A 14,222-nucleotide genomic window follows, 5' to 3' on the forward strand; every position below is an offset into this window, starting at 1 on the left:
TGTCACACTCAAATCAGATTAAAACAGTGCCAGTTAACATTTGCTAGTTTAGCAGAGCTACAGCCTTACAGTTTTGGCAGTGACCCAGAGAATGGTACAGCGGTTGCCTAGTAGACACAGGCCCTGAGTTCAATCCCCACTGTCATCTATCCTCAGAATCACTTAGAAAGAAATGTCATTCTCCCAACCCTGGCATATATAATTTTTGCTTTTATTTTAAAATATACTGACCAGCTGATCCATAGCTGAACTGATAAGAATGTAATTTAAAATACTAAGGTAATTTCCTTCTTATAATAGGGAAAAATTAACATAACTTGGAATGTCATTGATTAAATACATTTTGATACTGTCAAATTCTGCATGACTCCAGGGATTATCATATTCAGGGTGGTGAGGGAATGAAAGAGAGACAAACACACAGAGAAACATCTGGGCTAGGTGGAGAAGCCACAGCACCTGGGAAGCTCAGTGTGTTTCTTAAGCACAGCTGAACAGGGAGGCAGTGTCCTTGCATAGAGGGGACAAGGAGGCAGCATTGGTAGGTACTTCTGAACAAGGAGGCAGGTTAGCTACTGTCAATAGGCAGAGTCTCTGGAGCAGAGCAGTCTCCGAGTCACGAAAGGGTCAGGACCTGCCAGGAACATTTTCTGCACACACTGTCCACATTTGCAATTGGATTCCTAGGAGGCTTTGCCATCCCTTTGAACCTTACCCTGGGGATGGGGAATGGAGTGGAGTCGGGTGAGGTGTTTCTTTGTCATTCCCATAGTCTGAGATATTGCAGTCCTGACAGGGCTATGCCCAAGTCAACAATAGACATTCACTCAGGACTTCTCACGCCCTACAATGCTACAACCATTTAAAAATACTAATGTAATTGGAAAATTAGGGGAAGAGCTCATTACCTTATCCACAGGCCTGAGGACCTGAGTTTAGATCCCTGAATGAGTGGTTCCCTGAAGGAGTCAGATAAGAATACAACTACTTGAAGGGATGAGAATGAAAACCCCGGGCAGATTGACTTTGTCAACCTGGATCAGACTTTGTTGAGGGTTCTGATGCCAGGCGGTTTGTTGTCAGCATATTTAAAATACAGTACAATATGGGGAAAGGTTTCCAGGCAACAGTCAGTCCACCTCCACGTGCACAATAAAGCTTAAGTTGTGGCTATATAGAAACTCCTTTACAGAGTACATGTGACCACCAGAGTGGGTTCTCTAACTAAGAGACTAGAATCTAGTGTGGTCTCTGACCGAGATAGCATAGAGGTCAACAGGATATGAAGTACCCGTGTCATCGTCCCTAAGGATGGGTAAGGGTCTAGGGAGGGAAGAGTCTGGGATAATCATTCTAGGGAATTTGGGTGAGGTCTGCCTCTATAGCTAAAGGTGGGTGAGGTCTGTTTCCATAGAAAGCAAAAACGTCACCCCGCTTTAATATCCATTCCCATTCTTCTGGGTGCGGAAACAGGTACTTTATCTTATATCCTCCACTGAGAAAAGGTTCCTGTGTGTTTAACATTCCTGGTTTTCCTAGTGATCTGTGTGCACAGTGACCTTTGTGCCCCAATACCTAGAACCCTCTAAAAAGATGGGCATGGTGGAATGTGGCTGTAAAACACAATGTGGCTTGGAGACACAGACAGGGATCTCTGTAGCTCGTTAGCCAGCCTATCTAGCCAAATTTAGCTTCAGATTTACTTAGAGGCCCTATCTTAAGCCATGTGTTCCCAGCCTCTGAACTCAACATACACCCACAGTAACAAGTGTATGTATATACATGCATGCATAGAATACATGCATACATTCACACACACACATATACTACAAACAAACAGAAATGTTAATTCAGTTGATGAAATTAATAGTATCTACCACATAATGTTTACTGCACTCGAGGTGCTATTTTAAGTACTTTATGCATTCATTAATATGAAAGGAAACATTTTAAAATAAAACCTTGAGTTCATTTTTGTTTTATCAACAGGTAAGTAATACATGTATACAGAGAGAATAATATTCACATATGTTTATTGGTGGTGTGTGTCTATATGAGTGCAGGAAAGACTGAGAAAACATTCGTAATTATAAACAGAACATTGGTCATCTCTAGGTTATGAAACTACTGGCAATATTTATGTTTTCAGACCTCTGTAGTGAATATTTAGCTGTTAATGTATTTTAATGCTATATTTGCAATTCATTGCACATTTCATGGTGATATCAATTCACCAAAGTGCTTACTTGATTTTTTTCCTTGAAATGATCTTAAATACCACTGTTGTGATAAAGATAAATGTATTTCATTTTTGTTAGAATGAAAAAAAGCAAGAAAAAGAGAAAAAGAAGCAGACTACAGAGAAAGAGAGTGAGGTTTGCCTCCCAGAACATAAAGTAGAGCAGGAACAAGTAGAGTCGCAGAGCCAACCTAGTGGCTGCCACAAAAACAATGACAGTGGGTTGGTGGAGAATTACAAGGAGGCCCTGTCACAGCAACTGGACAATGAAGAGGAGCTAGACCAGCGATCATCAGAATCAGGTGCTAAATCGCATCATTTCATGCCTGCCATATGGAAGGGAAACTTATACTTGATTTTTATCATGTTCACAGAAATAATTCTGTAATATAATACTTTTTATTTCTGTTTTTATCCTACATGAAGTGAGATTACATTTGCTCACAAAATATTGTTTTCTAGACTTTTTTGTATTCCCTATAGCTTTGTGGGTTTTACAGATGTTGGTTATTGTTTATGTTACAGATAATTTTCATTTTCGAATATGAATTGTTATATATCTGATATGTTGCATGTATATTTAAATATATGAAGTAAATTTTAGTTCAGAATTTTTTAGGTGAGATACTTTTATAACTTTGTTCTAAGTTTGTTCAATATACTCTTCAATTTTGGTTTTATGTTATTAAATGTATACATTAATATAGAGAGCCTTAACTGTTCATATGTGTTTCTTTGAGAGTCTGTATCACTTCTGTTTTTGCTTTTTAAAGAATATTAGCTTCTGAGAGGTCCACCAGTGTGATGTGCTTACAAATACACTGGACACACTCTTGAGGAGTGCCACCATCTCTCCTCTTTTTGTATGCCTTTCTGAGTTTTATGGAAATTCCTACACTTAGACAATTATAGTTGTTGAAAATGACTTTGAGTTTGGAAGAAATGCTAGTTCATTTTGGAAATGAAGACTTCTCTTAGGAATTGGATGTTGGTGTTTTATTCATTAATCGTATACTTTTCCTGTCTGCCTTCTAAAATGTATTCTTAGTGTATGTAAGTTCATACTTGGTTGTGGGTAGTAGTTCCCAAACTTGAGTGTAATCAGTTATTATGGTAATAATAACAATAGTCTCATTTTCATCTTTGTTTTTACTTTGTAGAAGTTCACGTTTTTATGAACTTAAGTTCTATGTCTATATTCTTACAGAGAACAGTAAAAAGAGAACTAAGAAACTAAGAATGAAAAGGAGTCATCGTGTGGAGCCAGTCAATACAGATGAGTCTGTGCCTAAAAGCCCCACGCCACCCCCACCGCCCCCTCCTGGTGAGTAGTTGATACTGACACTGGATATAGAAACACTGCTTTAAGCTCTGTAGGAAGAAAGGAAGAAGAAATTGGTATTTAGTGTTTTCATTATTTCATGAGAAAGAACCCTTTACTGTCTGTGTTACGCAGCATTTGTTAACATTTCTGTGTTGTTTAAGAATTAGATGGTAAAATGTATTAATATAACTTTATACAATAATCCCTAGAATGTGATCAAATTATATTTGAAATAGCTGAAGGGAATTGAAGTTTAATGCATTGGCAACTAGATTGAGATTTTAAATTCTGGGTCTTTTTATCCTAAAAGTTAATATAACTGTGATTTTTCTCAATATAAATGCAACGTGTATATTCACCTCCTAAGATGTGGCAGGAGATAATAGAAGCACTGAGCATAGTGACCCCCTTCTTACAGTTGTTGGTCAATATGTGTGACTGAAATAAATACATACATTTGTGTAGACTTTGTGCCAAAGCTTCAAATGGTAATATTTTTGATTATGAACTTTTGTAAGATTCATTTCTTATATTATTTTTTAACAAAACAGAGTTCTCTTAGCCTGTGCTAGTCATTATAATGGTAGCCAATAGTTTGGCAGTGATGGTGAGAAGAGGTGTGAATTTATCACTAAAAGTGTGTTGAGAGCTAACTGTAACTAACATTAATATAATTATAATATTCTAAAGCAAATGTTATCATCCTATAGTAACGTGGTGAATGAAGCCGCTTGAAAATGCACCTGTTCAGAATTGTGTGACATATCAAATTGATATAGAATGTGAAGTACATTTCCTGTCAAGGAGGGATCCTCTGCAAAGACCTTAACAAGTATTCATTTAACAGAGCTTCTCAATGTTTTTCTTTTCCTGTAGTTGGCTGGGGAACCCCCAAAGTCACTAGACTTCCAAAACTTGAGCCTCTTGGTGAAACACGTCATAATGGTAATACAAAAGGATCAGTTTTCAAATATCATCTCTGCATGATCCATCCGCTTTTCTTTATCTTATAACTTCACAGTTTTAGTATTTTATTTTTGATAGCTCTCAGATCCACTACCATCCTTTTCATTATACTTTTAATATTCATTTTTCTTTTCTAATTTTTAAATGCACCTTACTATTATAATTTGAACTTTTAATCTTAATATAAATACATGAAGATTCATTCCTGTGTTTCGAGAAACAGTTATAAGATGGGAAAGTTTTCCAGCAACTGACGTCTGAGCTACTGCAGCTTTATGGACCATGCTAGAAAACTGTCATGCCTGCCTGTGCTCAGTGCACTGTGTGATCATCATTGTAATTGCTTAATCCAGTTATTAAACATTAAAAGAAGTCAAGATCAGCACACCATATAAAATGAGAGATCAGATTAGTAAACCAAATACAGAAAGGTTTTTGAAGCCTTTTTTGAATCAAGAAAACAGTTTTCCTTATGAAATGGGCGTAACTATAATCTTCACAGTGCCTTGCCTTAGAACTCCAAGAAATAAAGCCTAAGGAAAGATAGGATTCCCAGGCCTAGGCTTTCACAATGAACCTAGAATGCAAAAGACTAAGTCTAACTGTAGCTCCATCACTTGTTCATTAAGAGCATCCAATACACTTTCTGTGTTAATGTAATAGAACTGTTTCCTAAGAGAATCACTTAGTAGAAAAAGACACTGAGTCTTTAGAAAAAGTGTTACCATAAACTCTACATTTGTTAAACTGAACTGATACTATTCGAAAGTAGTCAAACCTGCTTCTTGCTTTCATTTTCAGAATACTGTATAGGTCCCTAATGGTTTCTACATGATCACTGGTGAAAATTAAAAAAATTATATTTATAAATAAGTGAGTTTACTCTTATACTTCCTGATAAGGTAGTTCCAGTAGAATTACACATTTCTACTTTATTTACTGATATTTGCATTGTAATGTTTTAATTGATAATAGATTTAATCCTGTTTATTACATAACCTGACGTTATTCATATTAGAGTACATTATCAATTTAACTACTCAGTATTAGAAAATAGTGTTAGTTTGTCCATTTATATTTCTTACATATACATAGACAAACGATTTCTCACAAGAGCAGAGAGCTTGTAGTGATACCTTGATGACATGCCACCATACAGAAGCATAGAGGGCTCTGTCTAGAACCAGAACATGGGTGGCCTTCACAGGCTGCCCTAGTGACCTGCTCCATCTCCTGATGGTGCTAAACAGTGCCACTAGCAGGGGTCCAAGTACTCACACACATGCTCATGTAGGAAGAGTTTAGGATCAAAATGTAGCCTGCTACTTCTGGACCCTGTCTATCTCCTAGTGCCGATGCATTCTGTCTAATTTGAACAGTCTCTGTTGTTTTACCAATCCCAACACTATTCAGAATTCCAGAGTTCAGTGTTTCTTCTCAGTGACAATCTCTTAGTTATAAACCCTCTGAAAAAAAGAAAAGTTATTTACTTCCAGTATAAAATGACAGAGAATAAACATTCCCTTCCCAGAAGAGAAGAACAAAATAGCAAGGAAGGATGGCTCTGAAGCAAGACCAAAGCCTCATAGGGCAAATATTAAATCCTGCTGTTACATGTACAGCATATAAGACCCATGGTGGTATATCAGTTCCAATGGTCTTGTTCTGTCCTTTACCCGGGCTTTGTCAATTGCAGCACACGTGGCCTTTCTCTTAAGGTAGCTCCCCAGGACCTACAGTTTTCCTCAGTAGACATCCCATGTTGTGTTGATCCCAGTGTAGCACCTTAGGCCTTATCTTCACAGCTTCTTGGTTCCCATTGCCAGAGACTTTTCTCAGAGAATCTGCTATTGCTAAACATGCCCCTGCCTTAGGCTGGCCTCTGCACCTTGTTCAGCTGCTCCCACAATCTTGTAACTCTTCCATTCTTTATGCCTGCAAACCATTACCACAGGGACAGTAGCAGGTTCTACTACCAGCTGAAGATAGAGCTAAGTGTCTCTTCATGGCTACAAAATGTTTCTCTAGGTGGCCTTTTCCTAGTAGGTCACTTGTTGCCAGGGGTTTCTGTCCAGCCCAGTCCCACAGCCATTCAGTCCCAAAGAAACACACAGAGACCTATGTTAATTATAAACTGGTTGGCCTATTAATTAGTTCTGGCTTCTTATTAACTCTTACTACTTTTATTAGCCCATAATTCTTGGCTAAACTAGCCTTTATCATCAGTGATGCGTTCTCATCTTGCTTGCTCTGTGTCTGGGTGAGGACTACAGACTGACTCTTTCCTCTTCCCAGAATCTTCCTGTTCTTGTCTCCCCAACTCTTCTTTCTGCCTGGCTACTGGCCAATCAGTGTTTTATTAAAATAATACAAGTGACAGGATAAAAGACCATTGTCCCACAGCAACCCCCTTCTCAAAACAAGAACTCTGAATCTAATATCCTTTGTTTAGCTTTTTTGTCCAGAACATTAGCCATAACATCTTATAACCAACACTCTAAACAAAGATAAATAGCCATAATCCATTTTTTGGTGTGGGGGGGATATGACTGTAGTTTTTCAGGCTACTTTCTGATGATTGGGGCTGATGATAATCTTATGGGGACCTAAAGAAATTTTAGAATTTTGACAAAGTCCAGACTGGAGTATTCTATGAGGCTTGATCATCTCAGCCAGCAGTCTTGAAACTGTTCTAGATGTAGAACTCAGCCATCTGGGCCATCTGCTCCTATCAAAGATTTCTCAGGGGTCTTCCTTGATCAAACATGATGTTTCTTAATCCAGAATGAATTCACAGCTTCTCAATTCCCGTGGAAACAAAAGCAAATCCTCTTCTCCAAAGTAACATATTTTTTAACTTCAATTTTGAAGTCAAGGCATTTTCAAAATATATATGTTGGATTAATTCAGCAGCATTTATAATCAAATGTCTTTTAGCAGCTGTTGCTCTTTCCTTAGCAGTCATGCAATTCAAAGATAACACAATAATATAGAGTATCCAGACTCTCTGTGTATTTTCTATCTACATGGCTCTATTTTAAACTCTATTTCTTTTATTTTCCTGTTTTTTTTTGTTTTTTTTTTTTTTTTTTTTTTGAGACAGGGTTGCTCTGTGTATCTTTGGCTGCCCTGAAACTCACTCTGTAGACCAGGATGTCCTTGAACTCACAGAGATCCACCTGCCTCTGTCCACCAAATGCTGGGACTCACCTTCTCTGTTCTCTCTTTGTAAATGAAAGTCTTCCAAGTGAGTTTGTACTTTTACATTCTAGGCCCTTCTTTGGAGCTATAGCTTCCTGTTTACCCTTTCTGTTGTTGTAGTGCAGTGTTTGAAGTGTGTAGCTTCTCTTTCCTGATGCTAATCTCTTTAGTAACCAGGCCTACAGTGTCTGCACTTGCTTTGTGATAAATGTGCTCTTTTCCTTTTCCAGGCCCAACTGCTGCTTCTCTTTCTTTTCCATTCTTTGCTCTCTGTTCTTAGTATGTAGCTGAAAGCATGCAACAGTAACCATGACACAGTCTGAATGTTAAACACCAAATAAAATTGTCTATTACTTTTTAATTCAGAATGACTATGATGTGGCTAGAATCTTTGTGTAATGGCCACTTACACAAACCCAGTAGAGTCTTTGTTTCCATCTGAATCCTCGTGCTGGCGGCCTTCACTGCATGTGTCTCTGTTGGCCTTAGCTTCTAGATGTGTAGCAGAATGTCCATTGATTTTTCATATATAACATTCTAGGGCTTCTCTAACCAATAGCTCTACACTCTCCTATATTCATCCTGAAATTTAACTAAAAGTCTAGGAACTGCTAATAATATTCATCGTAGCAAGCACTTCATCCCTCTCTTACTAATTTTCTGTAGGTTCCACAACCTTCAAAATGGCAGTACCACCAGTTCAGGACTATTGTGTTGAAACACATGAGCTGGGAAGGGGGAAGGGATCATTTCAGACACAACAATAACAGTGTGTATTTATTTATTTGACACCAGCTAAATATTTGTGATGTCAAGATGAATAAGACATGCATTTTTTCTGATTTAATAGAAAAAATAGTCCTCCAAATTACTGTAGTTCTCCAAATTACTTATCTGAAACAATAAGTTCTTTAGTGGAAAATTGGAGTACTTTTAGAAACTCCATGGGAAGTTATAGACATAAAAACTATGGTTCAAATAAGAAAAGCCAGCATAAACAGGATCCAAATGTAAGCATGCCTGTAATGCTAGCACCATTGAATGCTGAGGCAAAAGGCTTGGCAGTTCCAGGCCAGCCTAAGCTACATGAGAGCCTGTCTGAAGAAGAAAAACCAAGCAACGGCAACAAAAACAGAGATAGAAGAGTAGTTTGTCTGAAAAATGGTCTGAAGGCATGAAGTTACATAGTGGTTAAGAGAGGAAATTTAAAATTATAGAAAACATTGAAAATGGATTTCTGACATTGGGCTAGATGGTGAAGGCCTTACATATTAAAATATAAAGGCTTACTACTAGTAATTTTTCAGGAGCTAATAGTCATTTATTGCATGGACATAGTGTTACTAGATTTAATGTTTAAGAAAACAACAAAAAATTACTTAGTGTGTATGAGTGTTTAACCTGTGTGCATGCCTGTGTGCCATATGTGGGCCTGTACTTGCAGAGGCCACAAAACGGCATTAGATCCCCTGGAATCAGAGTTACAGATATATGTGAGCCATATTATGGTTGCTGAAATTGAACCCTCATCCCCATGGAAGAGTAGCCTGTGTTCTTAACCTCAGAGCCATCCCCCCAGACCCTCTTCTTATTACTAATTTCAAACCCATTTCTTTCCAATTGTGTATAGATTTATGTGGTCTAAAGTCTGGTGATAAATATTCAGTGCCTTACAATGAGCTAGTGGATAATTAAAAACCAGCTGTATGGGGCTTGTGATTTAAACTTCACTGCCTTGACAAAAATTGCCATTATCAGATTGCAAGCAGCTTAAGGGAGATTCTTACTGTGATTACAGGCATTTGCTTTGGTAATAGCATGTTTCTATAATCACTGTTATTGCCTACAAAGCTTTCTCTGTGTAACAGGTAGAGCAGAAGCATTCGAAGAGGCATAAAATGAGAGTCCGTATTTATATTGTGAACACTCTCAGTCTATATTCCACATCATGAGAAATGAATCAGTTTAGATAGTCAAAAATACCAGCTATACAAATTAAAGAATATTGTCAAAGCTTAAAATTATAAAGAATGTTAAATATATTTGTATCTTTTCACTGCTTTCTAAATTTTATCTTACCAATATTTGATAATCACTATGAAAATGTTTAGAAAATTAAAATGCTGTATCTTATAGGATGATTTAGTTTCCTGTAAGGAAGTGATACAGAACCTACTACAAAAATAGACTAATTTTTTGGAAGACAAAAAGGACATTCTACACGCATACATTTGGTCTTTTAATAAAAATATTTTAAAATTCATTAGCATAATTGGATATATCTTATAATTTTATCATAATAATAATAATAACAAGTAATAGGTACCTACCATTATGCTTGACAATTATAATTCTTCCAAATTGCCATTTAATATTGTTAGGCCAACTACTTTAGGCAAGAGCCAAAGCTTTTATTCCACTAAGCTGCAGAATCAAGACTTGAACTTAGGTCTATCTGGTTTTGAAATCTATACTCTAATATTTTATGCTTATATTATTACTTTAATATTCCTTTCTTGGCAGCTTAGTTTTTGTTTTTTTTATTTGCATTTGCTTTAAAAATATTTCCCCTCGTACATTTCCAATATATTTATCCTAAGTGCTTTTGTACACTTGTGCTTCTAAAATAATCTTAACGTTATATACTAGAAAATAATTTAAGATGACTTAAATGTGACATTAGCTTTATAATCTAATTTGTGGCAAAGAAAGAAATAGAAATTTGAGTCGGTGAGTCAACTTCGCTGGTAAAGGTACTTTATGTTGCCACACCCAAAGACCTGGATTTGATCCACAAGACCAACACAGTTGAAGAAAGAACCAACTCCCACACATTGTTGATACACAAACATCAGAATAAGTAAGTGTAATATTTTTTAAAAGAATATAAATGAGCCAGGCAGTAGTACCTTGAAAAAACAAGCAAGCAAACAAACAAGTAAAGAGTATGATTTTATGATAAATGGAAAGGTTGTGGGCCTGGGAAGATGGCTCAATAATAGAGGAATTACCTAGCATGCATGAGACTCTGGATTCAATTACTAGTAATTTACATATTCAAAACGAAAGATCATTTTGTACAATATAGTTAGCAAACCACAGAATTGTAGTAGGATTAGGTAAGGGAGTTAGTCTGCTTCTCCTAAAATACCTAGACATAATGATCATTTGTTGTAGGGAACGAGCAGGCTGCTTGTTGTCCCAGCTACCCGAGAGGAGTGCGGGCCCTTTGTCCCGAATGCCTAGTTAGCTTACACCCGAAATAATCACACAGAAACTGTATTTATTTAAACACTGCCTGGCCCATTAGTTCTAGCCTCTTATTGGCTAACTTTCACATCTTGATTTAACCCATTTTTAATAATCTGCATGTCACCACGAGGTCATGGCTTACCGGGAAAGATTCAGCATGTCTGACCTGGCAGCTCCATGGCGGTTCTCTGTCTGCCCTTCTTCCCAGCATTCAGTTCTGTCTACTCGGCCTACCTAAGTGCTGCCCTATCAAAAGGCCAAGGCAGTTTCTTTATTCAACCAGTGAAAGCAACACATAGACAGAATAACCTCCTATACCAATCATTAGAAAGAAACATGGTGTATACAAATAGTGACTGACCAGGGGCTTAGTAGCAGATGACATAGATTCTCAATATTTTGTATTTTTTCCTAATGTGAATGTGCAATTAAGAAAAAAAGCTTTAAGTATGTCTGTTTGGTACAACATTTTACCACTCATTTAGAATTTACCCGTGTTGTTATGTTTGAATTCATTCATATTTCTTGGATTTTTGTTTGCTTCCATTTTCTGTCTCTCCCCCCTCCCCACTCACTCATTTGAGAATTGTCTGCATCTTGTTTTAAAGATGTAGGCTGGAAAAGAAAACTTGATTTCCATATTGTTTTATGCTTTCCATTTCCCTTCTTTATGCAGATTTCTATGGGAAGCCACTGCCTCCCCTGGCTGTGCGACAGAGACCTAATGGTGATGCTCAGGACATGATCTCATAACCAAGTCAGATGGGTTGGTCTTTTTAATACCAACGAAGTGAACTGAGATTTTTCCCCAAACAGAAAAGCCCTGAACACTGACGACTGAGGCAAGACATCCATGAGGCCATGGAGGAAAGAATACCCAAGAGTTTCTGACCTGATCCTTTATGTCTCCATGTTCTGTGGTTAAAGCAGAAAGGAAACAAAATGACCAGAGCATTTGGCCAAGTTAGCAAGATGTTGAGTTTTTGGTTTACACGTGCCTACTCTTGGACATTCTCCTGAAGGAAAACCTCCTCAGAAATGGAGCCAATGGACTCTACATACCTGATTATTTAATAGTCTGAATTTCTATGCATTAAACATGTTTTATAAGGTACATGTACATTAAAAGGGAATTCCCGGGAATTTATAATCTAAATTTTAACTATTTTTATATTTTTTGTCTAAAGCTTTTGTTTGAATTTGCTATTGTATTGACTGTGCACTTTTCTACAAATGTGTTCATTAAATGTCTGGGTAGAAAGTTGATTTACTTGACAGACATGAAGTGTACAAGTAGGATATTTTTAACTGGCTTGAGGTATGTTTTGTGATAACATTATTTTTAAAATGTACACCCTATTTTGACATAATTTTCAAATAGTTTTTTTAAAATAGTTGCTATTTTAAAAAGCAAGTTCTCAGACCTTGCTTGATTCTACCCGATTACGTGATTTAAAAGTAGTACCTGAGGAGAGAATTCTATTCTGTTGTCATTGTTTGTTTTCTTTGGTGATAATCTCAGTAAATGTTAAGACATGCGAAATATGTTTTCAGAAACATCCTAAATCTGTTTAAATTAGTAAAAATGTGCACTGTGAGGCATTAGTCAAACCCCTAAAGGAGCCAACTAGAGGACCGGACACTTTCCGAGCTCAGGTACCCTCTGCCATTACTTTGATCCGTTAGGAGCTTCACTGACTCCTTGGGTTGTTTTCATTTTTCCATGCCTTGAACTTAAAGGTAAGAAGACTGCAAAGGTTACTGTGGGTCTCGAGAGTTCAGCTTTACAGCAAACACAGTCATTTGAGTGAAAATGTTTGCTCAAATCCTTTTATAAAGAGCAAATTCCAACGTGACTTCTTTATTTCAAATGATAGCACTTGTTTTACTCTTGAGTGCCATTCATAAGGCTCCCTGTTCATCTGTACTTTACTAAAACTTCTAGAGATTACAGTTAGTAATAGATTCATAATGTAATATTCAATTGAAAGTATGCCTTTAAGTCAAGGTGAATATAAAGAACAATTCCCCTATCACATTGCTAAGACTGGTGGTACCTTATACTGGCAATTGACATATTCTGGTTTCTGAATGTAAGTACGTCTAAGGTAGATAGTCATGATTATTTGTCTTTTAAATGTTTACATGGTATTGTGTTCACATTTCGGCTCACTGGACCTGGATCAATTAGGTCACATTATTCTAGTTAGCATTGGTGGAGTTTCTGTGAGTTTTTGCATGGGTACCTCCATTGCATACCAACAAAAAAGCATTTTCATTTCTATGCAAAACCTATATGCAGAATTAGGTTTTTTAGGAGAATCACATGAACACAGGATGCTAAATTGGAACTGGATTTTAGAGGAACAAGTGCTCATCTTTTTAGTTCATTTTGTAATATTTAAATTCCCTTTTAAAACTAAACTCGCACTTTTACTATCTTTTAACATTCATCTGCTTTGAGAATAAAGATTTTTTTAAAAAAAATTCTTGCTTCCTACCAATGTTTACTGTAGAATACAGTAATTGCCGGCACTATTTCATAAAAATGATTTTGAAATTGAATGTAACATAAACTAGAATTGATGTTTTCTATAATATGTTTCTTAAAGCAGTGTAAAAATCCTCTAAAAGATGTTTTGTAAATTCTTTCAGATTTTAACACTTCTGTGCTTATTTTGTTATATTATACATTTTCATTCTTATTCATCATTAATTATAACATTTCACAGAATAAAAAATAATTTACACCAGTATCCCATGTATCTTTTCCTTTCCTGATTTTGAATGAATTTCTTTAGCAAATTGATTTTTTTTTGCATTATTACTATGGAAAGAGTTAAATTGGTGGATTAAAGTAAATTCTTTTTTTTAAAAATTATTTATTTATTTATTATGTATACAATGTCTGTGTGTATGTCTGCAGACCAGAAGAGGGCACCAGACCTCATTACAGATGGTTGTGAGCCACCATGTGGTAGTAAATTCTTTTTTATATGAAAACTATATAAAGATGTTAGAAACAACATTGTGATTTGTGTGTGTGTGTGTGTGTCTGTGCTACTGTCACCCCAGTGTTTTGTTAACTCTACTTCCCAAAAGATATATTTTATTTTATTTAGAAGAAAACTCCATGTGCACTTACTGGGTAATTCATATGTATATAATACATATATGGTATTGTATGTAATGAATGTGGTGTGTGGAACTGTACAGAATGCTAACTGAAATTTCAAGAGA

The 14,222-nt window shown here is 36.4% G+C and overlaps 1 protein-coding gene across 4 annotated transcripts in view; it reads left to right on the top strand.

Annotated features, from left to right (window-relative positions):
- The window catches only part of Arl13b (ADP ribosylation factor like GTPase 13B), a 58,916-nt gene extending 45,178 nt beyond the window's left edge, over nucleotides 1-13,738 (top strand). For 3 of the 4 annotated variants that reach the window (XM_050149018.1, XM_050149021.1, XM_050149022.1), the window contains 4 exons: nucleotides 2,319-2,541; nucleotides 3,447-3,563; nucleotides 4,440-4,508; nucleotides 11,659-13,738. In XM_050149018.1, the coding sequence (XP_050004975.1) occupies nucleotides 2,319-2,541; nucleotides 3,447-3,563; nucleotides 4,440-4,508; nucleotides 11,659-11,735 (486 nt within the window). In that variant the 3' untranslated portion in view covers nucleotides 11,736-13,738. The remainder of the gene's footprint in view (nucleotides 1-2,318; nucleotides 2,542-3,446; nucleotides 3,564-4,439; nucleotides 4,509-11,658) is intronic. The other variant, XM_050149020.1, reaches the window with a different exon arrangement.
- The last annotated feature ends 484 nt before the right edge of the window (nucleotides 13,739-14,222 follow it).

Source organism: Alexandromys fortis, unplaced genomic scaffold (genome assembly GCF_014885135.2).
Source record: "Alexandromys fortis isolate MF-2015 unplaced genomic scaffold, M_Fortis_MF-2015_v1.1 scaffold_4, whole genome shotgun sequence".
Classification (NCBI taxonomy): Eukaryota; Metazoa; Chordata; class Mammalia; order Rodentia; family Cricetidae; genus Alexandromys; species Alexandromys fortis.